The 24862-nt window shown below is 41.1% G+C and overlaps 1 protein-coding gene across 1 annotated transcript in view; it reads left to right on the forward strand.

Annotated features, from left to right (window-relative positions):
- Window positions 1–24862, forward strand: part of LOC103176312 (FH1/FH2 domain-containing protein 3) — a 353167-nt gene that overhangs the window by 268608 nt on the left and 59697 nt on the right. The window contains 4 exon segments of the mRNA XM_042332021.1: window positions 4615–4740; window positions 11319–11453; window positions 13233–13283; window positions 15414–15625. Coding sequence (XP_042187955.1) covers window positions 4615–4740; window positions 11319–11453; window positions 13233–13283; window positions 15414–15625 — 524 coding nt within the window.

Here is a 24862-nt window from a genome sequence, read left to right on the forward strand (position 1 = left end):
GTATAATTTAACAGTTGGCTAAATTATAGGATACACCCACATTACACTTAAGGAAACATCACACTCAACAGTGTTCTCTAATCCAGAGACACATTGCTCACCTCTACCACCTCCTCATCTTTCTTAACAGCCTGTTACTGTATTAAATATGTACTGTATTTTACCAGGAGTAGTTCATGCAGGAATGTATTAATACATCTTAGCAATCAGTGAATGGCTCCAGCTTCAGCATTCTGGACTTTGATGTCACTTGAACCTATTGATATACACAGTCACTCCACTTCACAGTCGCTTCCTGTGAAGCACTTTGAGATATCACCCTGTGAAAAATGCTATACTAAATGCAAGAATTATTATTGTTATATAATACATTGTGTTTATTTGTTTCCATTAGCATAATGTTTATGACATGAAAAATTCAATTAAAAAAAACAAGGCTGTATACTTGGAAGCAATTATGGCTGTATAACGTAGAGGCAGTTACGAATGTTGTGTCGATCGGCACAGAGAAAGGTTCATCCTGACTTTCATTGAAATGAAACCCATTAGCTCAGCTGGGGCAGTGCAAACATTTACTGCCCTCTAGTGTCCTTGTTCCTTTTCGTGGGAGATTCATCCCAAATGACTTAGAAAAATACAATGTCATAAATATTCTGGAAAATTGTTAATACCCGTGTGATTTTATGTTTTTTTTAAATATACCTTTACAGATTACAGAGTCACAGGGTACATCTCAAACTGAAACAAAATATAACTCTATTTGTCCTTATCCCTTGTATCTCCCATGGTGCAGATTTGTACCTTAGAAATGATGTCCCTCTTGTCCTTTCTAGTTTAAGGAGGTTTGTATGGACATCTGCCTTTTTTCTCTATTCCATCATCATGTGTCTAAAACACATCAATTACTTCAGAATCCTAATCTATGCAATCTTCGCCAGCATCTTATCAACCAGATCCATTTCACCTGCTTCACTTTCTGCCAAACCCCACTGGTCAGCAAAGGACTTCTAACACACCCAGCTCTGACTTCCTTTGCATAGAATCAGTGTGAGGCCTTCCTCTGGGCCACATTAATTGGAATGAGTTTAGGTCTTACTACAAGTCCATCATTGGGATGTTTCCAGGATTTATGGCGAAAGAACATAGATGCTCCTCAAAATTTGTGTAATTCACATTATTAGATTTGGTGTAAGAGGTTTTCTTTCTACTCAACCAGCACATCCAATGATTGCCTTCTGCAGTGCTTCCTCAGTGACTTTGCAAAGCAGATCATGAAATGGTGGGTGGCAAGATGACAGTGTAGATGTCCTTGGATCCATACATAGTCCATGTTAGAACACACTATGGAATCCCCAGTTTAATCAGTAGAACTGCTTCCTGGCCACAGGCAATGTTCTCAACACAAAAAACAACACCTAGAATGTATGCATAATTTCTGTAGGACCATTTCTTGGATGATAGCACTGTAAGAAAAATGAAAAGTACACTTTTTGTTTATGCTTTGTAACATTGAAAGCCCCATTTTCCTTGCAACATTGTTATTTTTACATGGAGTTAATTTAGAAATACAACAACAACAACAACAAGATTCCATTTATAAAGCGCCTTTCACGTCAGGAGGACGTCCCAAGGCGCTGCACAGTTGGGTCATGACAATAGTACATAGACTACTTCCATGTTAACTCCTGACCTGTGTCAGAATTGCTTGCTTATTGCCTTGTAGTTGAAGAGCATACGATGAAACCTCAGGGGGGAAAAGCCATTCAACATGGTGGTAAGTTCCTCCATGTGTCCTTGTTGTTAAACAAAAAGAAACATTCACTCAAATTGCATCAGATTTTGACATGAAGTTATAGATTGAATCAGATTGAGGAGATAGTGAGCATCAAACATATCAAAGATTCCCAAAGGCTGGATTTTTAAGACTAAAGCATGTGTTACAATGTCCTGTGCACTGGACTGGGCCCTTGAATGCATCCCATGCTCACAATAGTTGCTTGGTCCTAGGGTGCTTTACAAGCCACTGCTTACCTTTTTGTTATATTGAGCTATGAGTTTCTGGTTCATAAGGAAATCTGTGTAACCCAAGAAAAAAACCTTCTGCCTACTTTTGGGTTGGATTAAAATTCCTTTACTGTTTACATTTTTGAGCTTTCTCCATTACATCACGCCAAACATACCTGATGATATAATTTAATATTAACACAGGATGTAAAGCTGTAGTATCACTTTTCCAATGACCTTCACAATCTCTGGGCTTTTCTATAAATTCAGAACTAAGCAGGTATGAAATTCAGGCTGACTGAAACCTCAGTAGGAGGATTATTACATTGATAGCAGTTTATTTTAAAGTTATCATTCCAGGAAATGGTGCACAGAATTCACAATCCAGATTCAAACTAGATCAGTTTTGAATCCTGCAGTAACTAGACCTGCATTCTACAGGAACTTCCCTCTTATGTGACTGGATGTAGGTTTGCATCAGAGGGATGTTCCTGTGAGATAGAATTGGATATTCACTTCATACCTATTTGAAACATGTCTGTGTGCAAATTGACAGTTGTATTTGCCTACAAAACACACAGCCATTACATTTTTCAGTATATCCTGTATGAAACGCTTTGAGATGTCCTCTGACATGAAAGATACCAATTCAAATGCAAGGATTATTATTATTATTTCCACTTCTGGTTACCAGCAGGAATCAATAATTACGAACACTTACGATTATGATTGTCATATTTTTGAACCCATTTGCCTCTGTTTAACGGTAGATTGTTTCAGTTCATTATTGACCTCCAAAAGGCCTCAGAACAGTAATGCTGCAGCTGAAAAGAGGCACTGCCTTTAAACATATTGCCGCAAATAATCTTAGAGATTTCTCATGGTGAACAAGGTAATGAAAAGATCACCACTTTTAGAATCATACAGTGACACAGCCTGGTGTCATGCACAGTTTGATGCAGCGTTTACATTATATTATAAGGTGTTTGACACCAATTGTGCCATCATGTTGTAGTGTTGCAGAAAAACAATTGCCACCATTTCCTAAAAACTGTGTCCCCTTTGGAATCTCTTTTTTTATTAAATTAATAACTTAATCTTATCTCATTTGAATGCAGAACTCTGGCTCAGTTCTTGATTGGTGACCATCCACTCAATTGTAAATATGGTCAATATGCTGTGATAATGATGTGTAGTTAATGTAGTGTATGAGGGGAGGAGAGCGGTTGTGAATGCTACAGTATTTGGTAAAACAAAACCTGAGGAAATAAGTGTTTCTATACTCCACAGATTACAGGAGTCCTGTAGCTCAGTGGTTAGACAGACCACTTGCCTCACAAGTGAAAGACCTGGGTTTGATTCCTGGCAGGACGAAACCTTGGGCAAGTTTCCTTACTCCTCATGCCTGATGATAATCCTTCAAAAAAAAACAAATAATAAAACATTAGTCACTTCAATCCATGACTGTTTGTGGAACACTCCTGTGTGCAATTGGCTGCCGTGTTTCGCCCACAAATATACAGTCAATTCACTTTACAGCCCATTCTGTGAAGTGCTTTGAGATGTCTCAAAGATGTGAAAAAGCAAATGTAAGATTATTATTTATTTATTATTTATTATTATTACAGAGTGTTCTCAAAGGTAGTCTACACATTATAATTCACTATAGATCACGTGTTACAGGGGTGTTCTTTATTTGTAATCCACTTGCTACACAATGTTCACTAAAGATAGTCCACACGTGTAGCACTGGTGGCAGATAGTAATAACAACAACAACAAAATTACATTTACAGAGCATCTTTCATGTCTGGAGGACGTCCCAAGGCGCTGGTCAGGACCCGAGCAACCATGGTTGTCTGAACATGCACCAGCCAGAGTCACACAATTAGCACAAACTATTCTCAGAATTATCTTTCAGCAGGTTTATTTGCAAGTGTTGCATCTCTTACTGTGATATACCATTTGAACGGACCCACTAGCAAGTTGGCCCTGGAGCTGGCTGGTTGATGCCCTCGACCCGCAATGTGGAACACACATTGCGGGTCGAGGGCATCAACCAGCCAGCTACACTACCCGTCTACACTACTTCATTTAGTCAAATGGTTTACAGACATCATTTTATTTCACTCCACATCAACCAAAGTGCAGTAGCAAATTGTTCAGAAAGGACAGCATGGAGCACTCCAATAGATATCAACGTGCAAGAGACAGTTCACAGTAAGAGTGACGTAGACACAATTGCTGCTTATATACAGAGGATGAAAATTTGTTACTAATGTGTGAAATGAACAGACTCAATAAACTGCTTCTCTGTGGTGCTGATACAACAGGCAATGCACTTTGACAGTCATAGAACCCTTGGCCTAGAGAGCCTGGTGATTCTGGAGTTTACTTTCCCCAGTATTGATGAAGGTTATTTTGGTCAGTTCGGATTTGCGAGCTCTTCTCTTCTCTTTCGTTCAATGCAGCATTGATTCTGCCCTTCTCTCCTGTGTGTGCCGCTTTCTGCTGTGCTGTTCACTGAGTGTTTTGTGGTTCTTCAGCACGCTCACCTGCTAACTGTTGCTCTTCTTTCTTGTGTGTTTCCTTTGTCTCACTGTTCCCGCAGATACAGCAACTATGGCAGCAGCAGCTACACCCCGTCACGACCTTACCCTGGGCTCAGCGCTGCCACCACCCCAACCTCTCGCTATGGGACCGCTAGCTCACCTGCTCCCGAGACTAAACCTGACAGGTTTGTGCAGTTATTTCAACCCCAAACCAGGCCTGAAACCACAATGTGTTTTATTTTTTTGGGGGTGGGATTGATATATACCTTCAGCCTCTCTCTGTACTCAGCATTGCATGCCTTGTATTGTAATGTTTTCAAACTGTTTGGCCAAGAAGTATCAAGGAGACAGAACTTAATTAAAAACTACTACGTGACAAGTGAGGAAGGAGGATATTTGTGGGTCTGTGAAGCATTTAACCTGTGGTTCCAGTGTTACACAATGGTTTCTTTGTTACCTTCTACCCTAGGCTTAGTGCTGTGTTACATCTCCAGCACCGAGCCATATCACTTTCCTGCGTCGTCCTGAATTCCCACAGCGCACCACTTTATTGAAAAGAAAATTGTTGTAATTTGTTACCAGCCTTTACTCGGGGAGAGCTGAGACATTGTCTCTTCCTTGTTCAAGGTACAATATTTGCTGCATAGGAATCTCATTCAATTACACCAGTTATGCCTTCAGGGGATGGCTTTCTCCACACACAAGGAAATTACACTGATCATGAGAATGTTGAAAGTATATATAAAAAGTATTAAATTGATAGATATGGAATATAGGTTTTAAATCTAGAAGGGGTGGGGGGGGATTGCCTCACGCTAAGCCTTTTTTATGTTATCATTGTCTCTTCAACTACCTGAGGCAACATGTCTAGAACATCAGTCGACTATGGAATAAGATTACTATCCTAACAAAAATTGTGAATAATAAAATCTTCTAAGTGGTGGAATTTGTGACATTTAATAGTGTGTTGGATGATCATAAATAATAAATAACATTATTAAGGAAAGTTGAAGAAATTTTGGTTGAAAGCAATATGTCTTTCTAACCCTGTTGTTGACGACAGGTTTGCAATTGACAACCACCCCCACCCCCTCTAACTTTGGGGGAATGGTTTCTCCAGCGGGCCTCTCAGAATCAAGAACCCACCATCTTGGCAGCCGCAATTGGCTGCTGCATTTTGCGCACAAACTGTACAGTCAATTCACTTTACAGTATATTCTGTGAAGCTCTTTGACACATCTCGAAGACATGATAAGGTGCTATATCAAACGCAAGAATTATTATTATTATTATCTTTGTTTTTAATTTTTAAGTGGAAGGCACGATTTTGAAGTCCAGGTGCCAAATTGTTTCGTAGCTTCAAAATGTTCATTTCACAATTACTTTTCCAATATCTGGCCAAGAAGCGGAAAACAAATCTCCTCCGCAGCCTGATTAAAGACTTCGGACAGCGCCTTGGGATATCCTCCCGACATGAAAGGTGCTATACAAATGTAATTTTGTATTGTAGTGATATAATTTCCCCTGCCTTGCTCCCCATTTGTACTTAATTGGATCAAAAAATTCCTGTAATAGTTCTAATCAGTAACACCAAACTCTCTTACTCTAACTACTCCCCCATTTTGTTTGAAACACAGCCATGACTCACTGCTGAAGATTTCTATTAGTTTACACTGTGCAGACTCTCCAGCATTTGAACATTGCAATGTGGTCTCCAGCAGACCAAGCCAATGCTTTGTTCTTGGTCAAACCCAATGAATGGGCCCTGCCATGATTATGCCCTTTCAGAGACGTTGAAAACCACTGCATAGACCAGCTGAAGACACCGGGTTTTTTTTATTTTTGTTAAGTATTATAACATGGTAAGGCTGACAATGGACATCGAATGAAGAGTGTTAACCATAGAACTTTACAGATCTCAAGAACGTTTTTGCTCTCCCCCGACCCACCCCCCACCTCTTTTGAAACATGTTTCAAAACATATCTCTTTGACCACTCTCCTAGTCATCTTTCCCATCCCTCGGGTCACAACCCCAGCTCAGATGCACATCCAGCCAGTCAATGTGCTTTGAGAGATCCTCCTGATGTGAAATGCAGTACATAAATATAAAATAGTATTGCATTATATATGGCTCATTGTGTCTGTGCTGACTCTTTGAAAGAGTAATCCATTCATTCTCATTTAGCTTCCCCCCCCCCCCCCATACCTCTGGAAATTACTTATTTTTAGATATACAATTATAGAGATAGGTGTATAGTTCTCTCCAGAAATAAAGTATGCAGAGTTATGCACAGGTCTTTTAGATACCTGACGGCAAATGTTTTGGCACAATTTACGTCAGTCAACGTGCACGCATCCGTCAATTTACTTTATCAGAGCCGATATTCTCACACTGTTAGTTCAGGTTTATTTATAAACTTAGAGATGAAAACCACGTAATCTTAATATTGCTGCTGAAGATGTTTGACTCTTCTCCCCCCCTCCACTATTTTAGAATTTGGAATACATGACCTTCACTTCAATCAGAGCCTATTTGTCTTCCCCCGCAACCCCCCCACGCCCCACCCCTGACTCCCCCCACCCTTTAAATTGAGAGCATCATATCGTTGCCTCAACATGCTGAGGAACACAGTCTTATCAGTCTTATCCAAGGTCACGTCAGTCCGCAAACGCAACCATTACTGCAATCGCCTTCGCCTGTTAAGGGCCTTTGTCTTCAAGGAGAATTACTTGGCAAACACATTTGTTTGGGAGAGAGAATAAAGGATTGTGTCTCCTTTTGATGTACTGTTGTAGTTTCAACACATTTGTATTGCTCGCTGGTGAACAATCTAAAACATTTTTGCCAAAACATTTTCATGAAATTGTTGCACCCTGTCTCTTTAACATGAGTTAGTTGTAAATCGACTTGATGGCGTTGTCTGAGGCAATATATGCTCTTACTGAAAGAGTTGCAAAATATATGCATTCTGAATCTATGTTAACTTGAAATGGGATTTGGAAACATTTCACACTCAGGTGTGAGTGACATAGACTTGTTGACATGCCCAGGGTATAAGAATGCAATTTTTGGAGAACATAACGCAAATTATCTTTCACCGTTGCTTTGTCTTCATCTCTCAAGCTAGGAGGACACATAGACTCTCGAGCAGCTGTTTCCTCTGGTAGAAGGATCCCAAACTAGGGAGCATAACCTACAAATTAGAGCTATTCTGGTTAACAACAACAACAAGATTACATTTGTACAGCACCTTTCACATCGGGAAGACGTCCCAAGTCGCTGGACAGTGTACAGCATTTCGACCCAAGCTGTGGTCAGGGAGGGAGAAGGGAGGGGAGGAGAGGGGAAAGGGAGTGACCAATGGCATGGTCGAAGAGGAGGGTTTTGAGGCAGGACTTGAAGTATGTTAAGGAGGGGGCGAGGCGGAGTGAAAACAACTTGGGTTATGTACAAAATACTGTCCCAAAGGAATAGGATACAGAATTAATTGGTTTCAAGAGACCTAAATGAGAAGAGATACGGAAATTAGATTAAAAGATAATGCCATGGTCTAATAAAACTATGGACAGGTTGCAGGTTGAATGGCTATTGTTGCTCCTATCTTCCACAGAAGACAATAACACACGTGGCAGGGTGGTGCAACGGGGTACTAGAAGCACTCTCGTAGTTTGCCAAATGGGCCATTCTTCAAGTGTGAGGATAACCTTGACATTCAGTACATTCAGGCTATTGAACAATCTGGCATTACAGCCAAACTCAATCCTGCCCTCACATGACTTCCACCTACACTTAGCAGCAGAAGTCACTGAATAGCCAGAACCTCAATGGATTTTTTGCTGAGTCCAACTCTCACATCCCTGCTAAGAACAGTTCATTTAGCACAGACCAGGGATCAAACCTGACACATTATTTGTAGGCATGGCCTTACCATTTCCCCACTGAGTCATTGAGGGAAGAACGAAAAGATAATTTGTTAACAGTAAAATTCTATCTGGTCACATCTGTACTCTGATCTGCATTGCTTAGTTGTGTGTCACATGGCACTTCAGTAAATGTCAGAAGGTATAGCAAGCTGAGGCCAAAACTAACAATACCGAGGTACATGACTTTAGGAGAGCAAACTCTGGAGCTGGAGGGATTATGTGAGAAACAAAATCAGCAAATAAAGGAAAATTGAGTTTTTAAGACCGTCTTAAACATTATGGAAAGAAAATATATCAACATGAGCAGAAAGTAAAACATAGTGAGCCCAAACCACAATAGCTCAATGAGAAGGTCATAACTAACCTGTTGGCCAAACAGAAATATTTTAGTAGGTACAGGTGATGGTAGTCAGGGGAAACTTAGTGAGTCGCGGATATCTAGGAGCACAGTATTAATGAGGTAAGAAACAGTAGAGAGGGAAACTGCAGATAATAATAATAATCATCTTTTCATTTGATATAGCGCCTCATCACGTCATTGAGACATCTCAAAGCGCTTCACAGAATATACTGTAAAGTGAATTGACTGTATATTTTGTGGGTGAAAGCCAAGATAACACAAGAGGATCCAAAACCTTGTTTCAGTTATGTTAGTGACAGGTGACGTGTTGGAAACTTGTACTTTGACCTTTGTTGCATAGATATGTGTCACATGGCACTACAATAAACGTCACAAGATATGCCAGGCTGAGGCCAAAAATAAGAATACAGAATTTCTGAATATCAGCTTTCAGAGAGCAAACTCTCTGAGAGGATTGTGTCGGAAACAGAATCAGAAACACGAACAGAGTGAGTTCCTTTAAGGGAAACCTTGGGAAAAGATAGAGAAAGTCAAAGATGGCAGGTGTATGAAATAACTTTTTCACATCAGTTTCTTTAGAATTCAAGGCTTATCAAATTCCAGATCTATGCATTTTGGCTTGGGGAACCTACAACATCAGTGCACATCGGTAAAACACATGTTTTCAAGAAACTGACATTTTTGTACGATTGCCAAATCTAGAAAAGATTCCTGAGGATTGGAAAGTAGCAAAAATAACTCAATTTACAGTATTTAAAGATAGAATAAGGAGAAATACCTGGAAACCAGACCCGTAACTTTAACATTAGTTATAGGCAAGGTCTTTGAAACAATTTAGAGATATTTGAAGCTTGAAATACTACCTAGCATTAGTCTAGAAGATCATTTTATCTGAGAATGTAACGTAAAATGAACTTAGAAGCTGGATCTTAAAGATAACTTAAGTTTTATAAAACATGTTATTTCAGGCAATGATTGGGATAGGCCCTGATGAAGTATTGACAGTTGTTGGTCATTCTTCTGAATAACAACCATGGAGAAGCCACTTTGTTTGTCACTTTGTGGAACACGAGTATTGTTCAACAGTGGGGGAAATGCTGATTGTCGGAGGCGTCATGATACAGATAGGTTGTTAAACTAGGGTTCCATATGCATGTTAAAGATATTGTGAGCTCTTTGAAACCTCTTCATTTGGCATCTTTCCTGTGTGCTGAATGGAAAGTAGCAGATTCCACAAGGCTCCACTTGTTTCTCAATCCAAGCAGCCACTCACCTGTCGTTTCAGTAAAACTAGAGCACTTCAAACCACAGTCGAGCAATAGTGCTATTAAAGCTAGGTCTGAGCGGCATTCTGCCAAGACAGCTACCTTTACATGGTGCCAAGGATAAAGATCAAATAAGAACTTTTTGAAGAGCTGGCATCTTGTGGTTATTGATGAAGACCTGAGGAAAGTGCTATTCCATATTGTTTGTAATATGCTCTTGACATCACTGAATAAGACTCATGTGAGCCAGGAGGAGAGTAATAAAAATTAGAACCCGCTAAAACCACTACCAGCAATAAAACATCTGTTCTACAGTATAGAATGCTGGTAGACTCACAAGCTTCATCTCTTCATAAATACAGTAGGTCTTGTTTGCCTGTTCAGGTGGACATTAAAAACACAATTTGAAAAAGAAGGAGGTTCCTTCCCTGATCGTGGCCAACAGTGATTATTAATGAAGACCTGAGGAAACTGCTGTTTTGTGTGATACATTCTTGGCGTCACTGAATTTCAGTGCCTTGGGATGTCCTCCCAACGTGAAAGATGCTATATAATCCATTTGTGTTATTGTTGAATAAGACTCTTACTAATTGGTTATGCATTCCATGTTTTTTGCGAGATCCCTGTTGGTGTAACCGGTTACATATTTGCTATAAAAGTTAATTGCAACACTTGAGAGTAATTGCCTATGAGGGACTTTCAGGCATTCTGATATGTTAAGGAGCTATAAAGGCCAAGTCCAGTTTTAAGGTTCTTTCTGTAAATGAATGAATGAATACTTAGTGTGATGAGGACAGTAATCTCCTTGGATTAACTGAATAACAAGAATTATTGTATTTTGTACAAGGGATGAAATTTGTACTACAAACAAGTATGGGTGATTTGAATTGAGCTCGTTCCTGGAGGTACCTTGTGCCTCTTGCTTTATAAGATAATAGAAACGACAGCACATATGAAAGTCATTCGGCACATCAAGCCTACGTTCTGCTGGATCCTTGGCTGGAACTAACTGCACTAATACTAATTCCCAACTCTTTCCCCGCACCCTTTCATCTTGTTCTTCTTCAAATATTTATCCAATTCCCTTTTATTTTTGTGGGAAAGGGTGCAGGAATTCATGGTTTCCGAATCTATAAAGATCTCCATCAAAGAAAAGAGAGCTTTGTGTGGAGATCTTCAGTGCACAACATCATTTCATTGCTTGGTCCACAGGCCAGCGTTGGGTGGTCTTCTGTCCTCATCATACCGACAACATCAGGAGTCGCTTGCAGCTGAGCGAGAGAAACGCCGGCAAGAGAGAGAGGAAAGACTGCAACGGATAGAGCGGGAAGAAAGGAACCGATTCAGGTAAGGCATTGTGAGATCAAGGATATAGTGGAAGGTAGATTGTAGGGCGGAGGTACAAGGCCCCGGAAGTGAGTGAATGTAACCACTTATATTTTCTGAATCAAAAAAATGGTTTGAAAGTTGGCAGCTAATTTACGTAAGGGAGCATGAGAAAGTATGGCCGCAGAACTTTATAGCACAGAAGCAGGCCGTTCAGCTCATCATGCTTTTGCTATCTTCTGAAAGAGCTATATGTTAGGTCCAATTCTTCTGTCTCTGCCCCATACCCCTTTATGCTTCTCCTTTTCAGAAATGTATCTACTTCTCTTTGAAAAGTTAATAAGGATTCTGCCACAACCACAGTTCCAGGTTGGGCACTCCCAAGTCGTCCATGTAAAAAATAATTCTCTTCACCTCTCCCTTTGTACTCATAGGAATTACCTTGTGCCCTTTAAATACTGACTCACCGAGTATAGAATCGTATTAATATACAACACAGAAGAAGGTCATTCGGGACATCATGTCCGTCTGGCTCTTTTAAAGAGCAATCCTTTCAATCCCTTTCCTCGTACCCCTGTTAGTTTGCTTCTTTTTTTAGATATTAATCTTGTTTCCCTTTTGAAAGTTAATATGGATTTTGCATCAACTGTTGCTCCCAGCAGGGCATTCCATATCCTAACTACTCAGTACGTGAAAAATATTCTCCCCATTTGCCCATTTGCTAACTCTCTTAAATTGATGCCTTCTACATGCTAACTGACCGACCGGTGGAAATAATTTCTCAATATTGACTCATTCAAAGCCACTCATAGCTTTAAAAACCTCTCCAAGGTGACAATCCTAGTTTGCTCTCTGAACGGCATGTTTAAGAGCAGACTGGAATTAGTGGTGGTGGCCATCAGCAGGTTACCCATTGTGCTCTCAGCTTTGGTGCAGGAATGTCCAAGATAGAGGACGTGATGAAGTTATTTTGTGAAAGAGGGAGTACACTCTGAATTTAAAAGAAAAAGAGATAAATGAAGCAGGCGCAAGTCTCCTTGGCTCACTGACAGAACTATTGTGTTTTAGGTAACTGCAGTTGATCTCCTGTTTTCCCTAAAAAAGTGGTTGACAGAGAAAAACTTGTACAACTCCCGTAAGTGTGCAGAAATTGGAGCAGTGGAGTTGTTCGCACTAGACCAGCAGGTTGATCAATTAAAGGTCAATGAAAATGTTACCAATATTAAAATTACCCGGCTTGTACATGTGTAGTTTTTTCCTGAATATTTTACAAAAGTACTATTTGTGAAGTACTCAAGCATTCGGCCAAACTATAGGATCTAAATAGGTTGGCATTACATCAGGAGCTCTTCAGTATAATGGTAACTTTACAGAAACGTCCAGTGCTTCTTTTGTGTGAGCATTTGGCTGAGATAACTTGTTGGAACCGAAGACCTTCCAGTAATTTTGCGTCCCCCGAGGATGATAAAGATACTCTGAGACGTTACCTGTACCATTACTTGGATGAATTACAGTGCAAGGGTAGCCTGCTGTTTTAAGTACAAAGCTGGCAGTGGTGTAAGGAAGGAGTCTTTGCTTGCGTGAATATCCATGTGTACACGTGGACAATTATCCTCTAAGGTCACGTATGACCAAATGTTAAAAGTCTTCACAGCCACGCGATGCTCAGATTCTGTTTTTGAATAAATTCTTAGAGAATGTGCAGGGCAAAGTGAGAGTTTCCATTGAGCTCTGCCTGTCTGTTCCAGTAGCTTTTGCTGCTCCCTTTGACAACAGTTCTTTCTCTTTCCTGTCTTCTAGTCGGGGCTACGTAGAAAAAAGAGAAGAACAGAGATTGGCAAGAGAAGAAAGGTTTGCATTTTGTGTGGGGGTTTTTTCCAAAAGAAATGCTTTTATTGTCATCTTTATCAGAGGTGCAAGCATTCCTTTGCTTTTTGATTTGGAAAGGGAGTAAATGCTATTTTTGAGGTTGTCTTTATAAAATCTTTATTGCATTTTTCTTTTTGCCTGGTTCCAGCACTGGCTGTGGGAGATGTTTGTGTGATTCTGAAAGCCAGGGATGGTCGCATCTTGTTCCCATTTCTCATAGGAGTGACAGGTCTACTTTCCCCTTTCACCACTGGTAATAATAATAATTCTTGCATTTGATGCAGCATTTGATGTGGCAATGCAGCAGGTCCTCACATGATGGTGTCAGGCTCAGTACTGGCATCAGCACATCAAGCTGTTTTGCTTCTGCAAGAAAGAAGGCAGTGGTTGTCTTATTGATGGTATTTCTTAATAAGCTTCCTGGATAAGAAATCACATCAGCATTCCTATCGACCCACAGTCACTTCATTCGAGAACGGACTGGTTCAAGCTGAGTTCCCACACATTGACATCATTTGCACAACTCCGATTCCTTGTTATGGAATCCTGTTAAAAGAATACTCACTAAATATAAATAGATCGCTTTTCTCAGAAAGGTACTGTTCTGAAGTAACATTACAGCCTAGGATTAGCACAACCCAGGACAAGAACAAAGTGATCACCTACTCATACCCTCTGCTCACCCTTAAATCAGCGGCCCAGATAGCACCTCACCCATGTGTCAACAGCAATACAATACAAAATACATTTATAAAGCGCCTTTCACGTTCAGAGGATGGCCCAAGGAGCTGAACAGTAGATTATGAATCAAACCAGAAGACCACTATTTGGAGAAAGATGTATTTGACCTTGTAATGAAATTGATTTGCTCATCAATGCTCAGTGCTGCAGATTGGAAATGTTGTCCACTTTTGTCTCCCAGCATCATCCATCACATACTTCCATCTCAGCTATACCAAAGACATAAAATGTCCTTCTTCCCCACCAATCATCAAATGTTTTACAGCATATGAGGAGGTCATTGGCCTATCTGGCCATCCACTTTTAATCCATTTCCCTGCACATTCTCAATCACCATCATTTTTGGGGGGGATAATTTGGGTGTCAGTATTATGAGTGAGCTTACAGTTTAGTGCCAATATTTATGTAATGCTGTGTGTATGTGTGCTAAAGTTATGCCCGTCACAAACTACGGTCGAGACTTGAAATGGGAAATTTCAGCAGAGAAGGAAGCTATTCGATTCACAGCACACTACTGTAAATACTGCCATCCTATAATAGTGGAGACAATTAAAACTCAAGTTAATTTAGGAGCTTTGCAGGTGACAAAGAGATGAGATTTACATGTCATCAGTCAGAGCTACATTTTGATTCTGGCACCAGAATCTAAAGCCCAGACTCTCTGTGGCACCCACATTTCTTGGAAATTAATGTACTTCCTATTCAATGATGGAGTTTTCAATTCTGTCGATTGTAGCTAGTCTGGTTTTGTGGTTGCTTTTATGTGATGGTAGAAGCACATATTTACAGTCAGTTCCACACGAATGACTGTTGGGGAAAAAAACTAGATAAAACTAAATCTGAAAACGTCTTTGGAGGAGCCAGGACTGAGAGTTATTTGAGCGCTAATGTTTTAAGTATGAGGAGTATGATTGGTAGCAGGCAGTAACAAACAGTTCAGGAGCACTGTCCATGCAAATGCAAACCAGATGTATTTTTCCTTTCCTGAGCAGTCTTTGATGAACAAAGCCAATGTGACGTAGAGTTGCATACCACTGGAATAAACGCAGGTTCAGGGAGGCAAGAAAATGTTTAGAAGGTGGTGAAAGCTTGTGTGTTCATGTCGTGCTGAAACGGAGGGAAAAATCTCTGCTGCTAAATGTCTGGGAGGAACTATTAGAGGGTTTCAGCCTCTTGAAGTCTTTGTGCAGATAATCTCTGGATGTGACCAGCTCAGATGCACTTTGGCCTCCTTCATCTTTCTTAAGGTTGGCTTTGAGTTCAGCCAAGAAGGGGTTTGCTGTGACAGAGTCCGCAGGCTCGGTAATGCATGCAGAGAGCCACAGCGTCACGCAGCATTGATAGCTGAGCCTCTTGTGGGCTTCTTTTCAGATACAAGTACGTGGAGAAGCTCGCGGCGGAGGAGTACGAGAAGGAAGCGAGGAACCGGGCTCCCCGGGCACGCAGCGACCTGTCCTTGAGCCTGAGTTCGCCCGTGGCTCCATCGACCCAGGCCCCAAAGTCCGTGATTCCCTCGTCTACAGAATCTCAGGAGGAGCCAGAGACACCATCAGCCACGTGCGATTCCCCGCAGCCTGTTGAATGTGAGTACCGGGGACAGGGGGTGGAGTCTACTTGATTCATGGTCTGGGTTCGTGTTTAAATAGACTTTCAGCATTGCAGCTATTATTCAGGTGAAGTTGCACACGTGTGACTGTAATAATGATATAATAATAATAATCCTTGCATTTGATATAGCGCCTTATCACATCGGTGAGACGTCTCAAAAGCGCATCATAGAATATACTGTAAAGTAAATTGTCTGTATATTTTGTGGGCGAGACTATCTGCGTTTAATGCTTTCACTGTCAATGCACAAAATAAGACTGCTGTGAAATTACAACCTGGTCACTGAAGTACACGCTGAGCACTCAGAGGGACTCAAAATGTCACATTCATAAACTATCATTCATAAAAGTCAGAATTGTGGCTGGCGTTCTGTTTTTCGAGACATTGTTTCAGTCAAGAAAAGACCCAAACAACAGCACCTTACATTGATATAGCACCCTTCACGTAGGGTAAGTGTTCTGGAACACTTACAGTCTGAAAAAAAGTCATAAAACAAAACCTGGCCTCAAAACAGCCTGTGCTAGCATTCATTTGATCGTTTATTTGTAATGTAGCAAATCTATTAGTGAAAGGTGTCATTTCAAAACACAAACCAGAAATGACAATTCACAGGTTGCAAAATGCCTCAATTTCAACTCCGCTTTTGCCATTTTGATTTTCAATGTCTTCATTGTTTTTTTCTCTCCTCATCATCTGAATGCTTTTTACTCATTCTCCCTTATACAAGATATGATTCCACAAGTGTTGGACATCTTTCAGTACCTCTCCCAAGTGAGTCTTATTATTCATGTGTGAGCTTCGAGAGCGAGTGGTGACTAGTGAATTGACCACAGGAGGGAATCACAGCCAAGTCTGATCCTATCCTCATCCAAAGTCCACATACATGCCCCAACAGCTCCTCCAGCTGATATCAGCTAACTCAGAGAGACTGGATTTAAACTAGCAGCTTTTGGGTGTGTATGGGCAAGGGCTCCTTGGGCAGGGTGTTTACTCACTATACCAGTGGGAGAGCCCATGAGATGCAAGGGAGGCAATTCAAATGTTTTTTTAAATATTATGTTTTACCATTTATTCTCAACTTGCTGTTTAAGTGCTTTGAAATGCCCCCCACCCACGTGAAGAGCGATACGTAAATGCAAATTGTTGTTGTTTGACTGCTCTTGGCTCAAACGGGCAACTCTGACATAGATTGAGTCAAACAGTTGTGTATGGCCATTGGCACAAGTGTACATGTTATATATTGGCTTAAATTAACATTTTTTAAAAAAATTATGGGAGCTGGACCAGGGCTTTATCAAAAGTTCCTTTATTCATAGTTATTGATCTCTTTCTATTTTAATTGAATGAGATACTTTTTCCAATCATATTAGCACGTTCTGCCATGAATTGAGTGCAGGTTTCAATTTAAGGAGTTAGTCACAAGTATAACTGGTCATTCTATGATATGAAGTATAACCTGTCTTGTAATTGATTATCTTGAGTAATGAGTATTGACCTAATCATATAACTGCTGGATGGTCTGTTTCTGTAATTGCAAAATAACATGTAATAGGAGATGAGTAAGGACATTTGAGAATGTCAAGTATTCATAGGATGACCTGCGAGGTACCTGAACACACACCAAGTAGGCTATATTGTCCAGTTGAAAATTGAATGTCTCCTTCAGTGTTTTGTCACCTCCATGCAACAAAATATGTACTGTGTATAATGTGTTTCTTGGAATATGCAAAATTTAATGATATTCACATGAGGAAGAAGAGAATGGAAGGGTAAGGGAGTAAGTAAAGAGTAGGTGGAGACTCATGTGGAATATAAATGCTCACATGGACTAGTTGGGCCAAATGGCCTGTGTCCATACTGTACATTCTATGCAAAAATAAATTGTGTTTCTTGGGTTTTATCAGATCTAAGACCATCAGCAGGACACTGACTCATTTTAGAAATTGCTGTACCTGGTAATGGAAAATGATTAGGTTGGCATTATGGAAGGAAGGGGCCTTCAACATCCAAATCTCCCTTTGATAACAATAATATTAATTATCCTTACATTTGTGGAGTCCTGTAGCTATAGCTCAGTGGTTAGAGCACTCGCTTTGCAAGTGAGAGACCTGAGTTCAATTCCAGGCAGAGGGCGAAACCTTGGGCAAGTTTCCTTACTCCACACAGAGCCTAATAATCCCTCCAAAACAAAACAATAATAAATTGGTCATTTTCAATCTACGACTGTTTGTGGGACATTGCTGTGCGCAATTGGCTGCCGCGTTCGCCCACAAATATACAGTCAATTCACTTTACAGTGTGTTCTGTGAAGCGCTTTGGGACGTCCTCCCGACGTGAAAAGCGCTATACCAAATGCAAGGATTATTATTATTATTATTATTTGTTGTAGCAGCTTTCATGTCAGGAGGATGACTCAAAATGCTTCACAAAGATTTACTGTGAGTGGAGTGACTGGCTTTTCTAGGCAAATGTGGTGGACACTTTGCACGCAGCAATGTCCCACAAACAGACATGAAGTGAAAGACCAATTTTATTTGTGAGAATGTTGACCAGAACATCAGGAGAAACTCCCTTCTCTTAGTGCCATGAGATCTCTAACATTCACCTGAACAGACTGATAAAACTTGGTTTAATGTCTCGTTACTGCATTGGAGTGCCAGCCTAGACTGTATATGAGTTCCAAGTCCTGGGGCTTAAACCCACAATATTTTAACCAAGGCGAGATGCTACCAACTGATCCAGGCTGAACACACGATGATCGTGGGTCTCAATTTTCATGCCATGAGTTCTTTTTAAATTCCTACTGATTCCTTCCCTTAAATTCCTTCCCTATTCTCTCAGTTGTTCTGACTAATATCACTTCCTCATCAAAATTGATCCAATTGGCAGCAGCCAATTGTACGCAGCAGTGTTTGGTAAACAGAGGTGTGTGGAGTAAGGAACTTGCCTTAGGTTTTGTCCCACCCGTTAATCGAACCTGGGTCCTCTCGCTTACGAAGCAAATGCACTAACCACTATGCTACGGGACTCCATTGTCTCCATTGGAGATTAATTGGTCTCTCATCTCATTGTTATTTGCAGGAAGTTTCTGGTACAAATTCTTGAAGGCTTTCTGGTTATGCTTGAAGGCTAGTTGAGGAAGGGCAGGAGAAGGCTCATGTGGAGCATAAACACCGGCATAGACCAGTAGGGCCAAATGGCCTTTTTCTGTGCTGTATATTCTAATGTAAATGAACTGCTAGTTCTGCCAAAGTAATTTGATTAACCTTCCTTTAAATTATTTTTGAAAATTTCAATTTAATGCTGAGAAAACCCTTTTCTCCCCGTGCCTGGGACTATTTATATCAAATGCAAAGACAATAATAATTAAATACATTTCACTCTTATTATTAAATAAATCTTTCTATTGTGAAATCCACTTCATAAAAACAGTGAAGCAGAGTGCTATTTTTAGCGATTAGACCGCATTAGTCACCAATCTGCCAATGTTAGAAAATCAGCAGAAACCTGATAGACCTACATAAGACACATCAGTACGAGCTAGTGGGGGAGTTTGGCAGAGATTACTCAAAAGGACTGACCTTCGAGTTGAGAGTTGGAGACTCAGCTGGTCTCCAGATATGGACCCACCTGAGTGGGGAAACACTGGTTGCCAGGTGTTTATGAAAGTTTCCTATCCACTTTATTGTAGAAAGAAAAAAATAATTTACACCATAAAATCTCTGCTGCGTTCCTGAAAATATTTTATAGCCCTTGGAGTCGTTGGAGAGCAGAATTTGCCAGTTCCTGCAAATCAATGTAGTGAGAGTTCATCAGTGTGCCATAAAAAATGACAGGTCTCAGCTTGAAAAATAGCACCAGTGGATCCCCAGATATTGCAGTCTGAGGAACGGCATATCGAGAAGGTCCTATTTCTACATGTTTCATAACTATTGGGGGAGGGTGCAAAAAGCGGGGAAGGGCATTGCCTGTTAACACTTAATTTTCGCAAGTCAAACAATACTGGACAGGGTGCTGAATGCTGTTGTGGGACACTGACCCGGGATGATTTATTTCCCCCCCCCTGGAGGGGAGCATATATGCGTTTGGAACTCTGAATAATAACTGAGCAAATACAGAGGCTGAAAATATATCATCTGCTACGGTGACATTTGCTTGCAAAAATGCCCTAATGTTGGCCGAACAGTTTCTGGCAGCCATTAATTGTGGAGGAATGGCCATTTTTACAAATGCTTTAACTCTTCAAAGACTACATTGGTGTTCCGTTACTGTAAAGCGTTCTGAGATGGCGTGGAGGGCGCTATATAAATCCAAGTTGTTGTTGTTTTAAAAATAAAAAAAACTGTAACAAGATCCCATTCTGTTTAATTTCTTCCCAGTATAATGCAAGTGGCTGATTGTGTTTGCTTATTTTGGCAATCTTATTTTATAAGATTTAATATTACCATTTTACACTAAAATCCCAACCCCCAGCTCAGGGCCAAGTCCCTGACAGTCCCGTGCCTTGGGACATCCTCCCGACTGGAAAGGCACTATACATATGTTGTTGGTCTAAATTCATTTTTCGAGCTGTTATACAAAAGAAGTATGACCTGTGTTCTATGAGGTGAAGGGTTAAAGAAATGTCTATTCTTTTTGGAGCCGGGGAAATGATGGTTTAACCTCGTTTGGACAGGCGCTGTAAACAATCGGGTCTAAACTATGGGAGCCACTAAAGGATTTGTAAATAGCGAATCCCGGATACGTTGCAGCCAAACCTCTGGAACTCTGCTTGGGCGCCAACTTCAGGAAAGCGATTGGCATCCGAGAAGGGGTCCAAAATTGCGGTCATAACACATACAAGATTTGCTTGCTACAAATTGTTTGGCAAATTATATAAGCTTTGCAGAAGTGTTGCATAAAGGATTTAAACAGTAAACATCAGGGATTTAAACAGTACACAAGAGAGACTTAGCAAGACACATAGTTGTGGTTAATCGTCATTGGAACAACAAAGGGAATGTGTGTGCAAGCATGGTTCTCAGTTTGTTCCACTGGACATTGGTTCACAGGTTTCTACAAGGAAGTACAGATTGAGAGAGTTAGAGATATCAACTCACATGCCTGCTGCGTTGCATGCAGGAAAGTCAACAGTGAGGATTCAGATTTCTTATTAACACAAGTGAACCCTGTTGAGTGATTAGAAATGTGGCTTCCAGATTTATGGCTTTCTCATGGCACTTCCTGAGTTTGAATTTGACCAGTTTAGGAAGTGGTCAGCCTGGAAGCTGGGCTCCTCTGTCAGACACCAATATAACATCTAATTTCACATGTCTCCATTGCCACCTCTTCTTGGATGGGCTACAGACCAAGGGTAAGGTGGGAAGAAGTTCTGTCAAACTCAGTGCTAGACTCTGGAAGCTGGTTAAAGATTGGCATCAACACTGAGGGTGAAGCTTCAGTTCTGCCAGGTCAGATACCAGAGAGTGTTCAGCTCCTTATACTCGGCCTGTACCAAAATGTGCTTCAGACTGGCGTTTAGCAGAGCAGCCAATGCAGCTCTGCAACAATTTACTTCAGCAGCTCTCTGAGTGAACTTGACAAATTGGTGCTGAATTACAAGAACAACAACTTGCACTTCTATAATACATTTTCATGTAGGAGGAACCGAGGGATCGATGAGTTTTATGAGAATCGCAGAAAGGAGAGGGAACTGGAGGTGGTCAAAGAGAGCGATTTATAAAAATTCTGAAGCAGAGACAGAAAGCAAAATACAGTGACATTCTGGGAACATTCCAGAGAGCATAAGCATAGTAGCAGAAGGCTTTGCCACCTAAAGTGGGGCCTAGGAAGCAGGAATGAGCACTCGACCAGAGTTACAAATGAGCCATTATGATGCCCATCATGACGCCCATTCTTTTTATGCTGGATCCTTGCAGTGAAGAGATATTCCACCACGCTTGAGCTAGATTTAAATCCAAATCCCAGGTCTGAAAGGACAATGTGCTGAACTGACTGAGGAACTCGGTCAGTCCACATCAGACAGCTCAGATCAGAAATTAAACTGAAAAATGGCAAATCCTGGAAATCTGAAATAAAAACAAAAAAATCCCAGTCAACAACTAAAAGAGTACAAAAACAACTCAACATTTCAGGCAGGGCCTTGTCCTGAAGCTGATTGACTTGCTGTGAATTTCTGTTTTTATTCCCATCCGAAAGTACTTTTATTTATAATATATTGCATTTAAGATTTACTGTCCAAACACAATATTTTCACAGTGTATTTAAGTGCATTCGCAGTATATTTAATCTGGTATACTCTGCAGTGTATTTTATTAGCAGTGGTTCCTGATCCCCCATCAAACCAGCTAAATCCATCACATTGTTCACCCGAAACAGCTGCTGAAGGCTTGCCAGAGGTTATTGATTTCATTCATTATTTTCTCCTTGTTTAAATTGTTCTCCTTCTTCCTCCTCCCCTGCACTCCCATGGGTGTCATTTATCCCCAGATGACCCCTCATAGGGAAGGATGTAAAATGCTACTGCTCAGCATGCCCAGGTATTGCCTTACAGTTACACACTGGCGGAAAGCAGAGCCAAAATATATCATGTTTGCAGTGAAGTGGCCACACAAGTGGGAATATAATGAAAATGGTGGCCAAGGAAACTTGTATAAATGCAAGATAAAACAGAAACAACCAGCAGACGCCTCCTCTCAAAAGAATCGGCATGTCAGCTGTGTATTATTTTGCTTTCAAAGAAAGTTTCGACAGGCTCACATTTTTTACATTTACTTTGGGTCTGGGTCAGTTTAACATAAGAAAATAATAATAATCACAGCGAAATCCTGTCCAGTAAAGTAACTGTATTTTTAGCAGACGCTGCAGGCCATTTGTACACAGCAACGTGCCACAAAAGTCATGAAGTGAATGGTTATTTTATCTGCAGGATTGCAGGTTCTGCAAGATTTTTGAATGGTGTCATGGGATCGTTAATGTCCACTTGAACAGGCAGACAGGACCTCAGTTTAACGTCTCATTTGAAGTACCTCTAACAAAACAGAACTCCCCCAGTACTGCATTGGAGTATCATCTTAGACGATGACCTCAGGAGGTGATCAATTAAGTTAATTGATCCATCAAGCCTGTATCTTTACTTAAATCCTCCCTCCTCTCTCTTGCTTGGCATCTGACCGCTCCACTGTGAAGTATCTGAGGCATTGTCTGTCCTTTATGAAGAGCACTATATTTGAGGAAAGTTGTTAATGTATGTTACTGTGGTCTCCAAACACCCATTAGCTCCTGGGGGAAAGTTCACAAAAATACTCCCTGTTCACCAAAGGTAATCCATTTAAAACTCCTGCAAAGTGATGTATCTTGTCATCTCAACTATTCAAGCCTGACTTCCTTGGCTCCCCAGACAATTTCCTTCTCCCTCTCAACATTTCCCCCACTCCTTCCCCCATCCACCCCCACCCCCCCAAGCGGGATAATACTGAGTCCATTGGGCCCTATGGATAATTTGTTCATCTCAATCTGCATCTATCTCTATGAACTCTAATGCCTTCCAATACCAAGCATACTTTACACAGAAAGACTCAGAACTCAGAACTGATTTTTTTTCAAAATCTGTTCCACATATCCACTTACTCTCTAATCTTCCTTTAGTCTTCCATGTGGTCAGGCTGGTTCAGGTGGTAGCACTCTCATCTCATCTCTGAATCAGAAGTTTGTGGTTTCAAGCCCCATGTCAGGACTTGCAAGATGACCGAAGGCAAAGTCAAAAAGGAAGGTCTTGAGGCGGACCTTTGAAGGAGGCAAGGGAGGGGATGGGGGGGGGCAAGATCGAAGGCTCAGGGACGGAGGTTCAGAAGGTGGGAGCAAAAAGGCTGAAGGCCCGACAATTCATGGTGGGGTAGGCATGGCGAGGGACATGAAGCAGGACAGTGCCTGTTGAGCAGAGCGAATGGGCGTGTTGCAGAGGTAGGATGGGGCAAGACTGTAGAAGGTTTTAAAAGTGAGGATGAGGATCTTGAACTTGATCCTCTGGGGGATGGGGGACATGCGAGGATGGAGGTGAAAGGCTCTCGAAGCTTGGTGCAGGAGAGGACACGAGCTGCAAAGTTCTGAATAATCTGCAATAACCTTGGTAGATATATATGCCACAGATGTATAGATGAACAATGGTCATTTATGTGGCACTAAGTTATACCAATGAGACAGTTCAAACCCTGATCTGTAGAGTAAGTTGATCTCAGCCAGGGAGATTATCCACAGGCCCTTAATATGGCTTTCTATAAGTTACTGGAGTGCCAGAGAGTAGAGCTTCCCGTGTTGTTTTATGTCTAGCACTTGGGAATGATGTGTTTTCTTTGCAGCATTGGCTGTACATGAGGCAGACCGCGTGTCTGCACTGGCTCAGAGAAAGAGTCTGTTTTCACTTAAGTCTGAAATTAATGTAAGCAATTTAATATACTGTATGTACAGATCAGGTTAAAAAATAGATCAACTTGAGCACTGGCCCTCACACATAATTACCTGATGGAGAGATTAATACATTGCACTGCTAGCCACTCATACCAGAGCCTTCCACTCTCTTGAGGTGTAAGGAGAGGTTGGAATGGTTCATGTCTGCTGGGGGCAGGTGTCCTGGTGGCACATTTCCTGAGTTCCAGCTGCCAATGTGTACCAAAGTGCACAAAGCCTCTGTGTTCAGTTCTACGATTTCCAAAAGCCTATATGGTAAGATCATTATTCCTCTTGCGGTGCAACGTTTCCTTATGCAATTAACTGACTTTCTGTAGTTATTCTTAATGCCTTCAGAGATATCAAAGACATACCCCCCCACCCGCACACCCACTTTCCTTTACTCTTCTGCTCCATTGCAATATGGCATTAAAACTATTAAGCTTTTTCCTTTCAAGAATAACAGCCTTCCTGTAGGATTCTCCTCAGCAATAAATCAGAGAAATACAGAATAATGAAAAGGCAGAGAGGAGCTGCAATGCCGTGGCACAGTCAAGGGGCTCAGTGGGGGACAGCCTACACAGTGGCTTCACTTTGTCTCCTCAAATGGTTTTTCCTCCGGCCCCCGCACTGTCTCGTGCGGTGTCCCTCCGGGCTCTGTCCTCGGTCCCCTCCTCTTCACCCTCTACATGCTCCCCCTTGGTGACATCATCCGCAGACATGGGGTTAACTTCCACATGTATGCGGATGACACCCAACTCTACCTT

The sequence above is a fragment of the Callorhinchus milii genome, unplaced genomic scaffold (assembly GCF_018977255.1).
Source record: "Callorhinchus milii isolate IMCB2004 unplaced genomic scaffold, IMCB_Cmil_1.0 Scaffold2, whole genome shotgun sequence".
NCBI lineage: Eukaryota > Metazoa > Chordata > Chondrichthyes > Chimaeriformes > Callorhinchidae > Callorhinchus > Callorhinchus milii.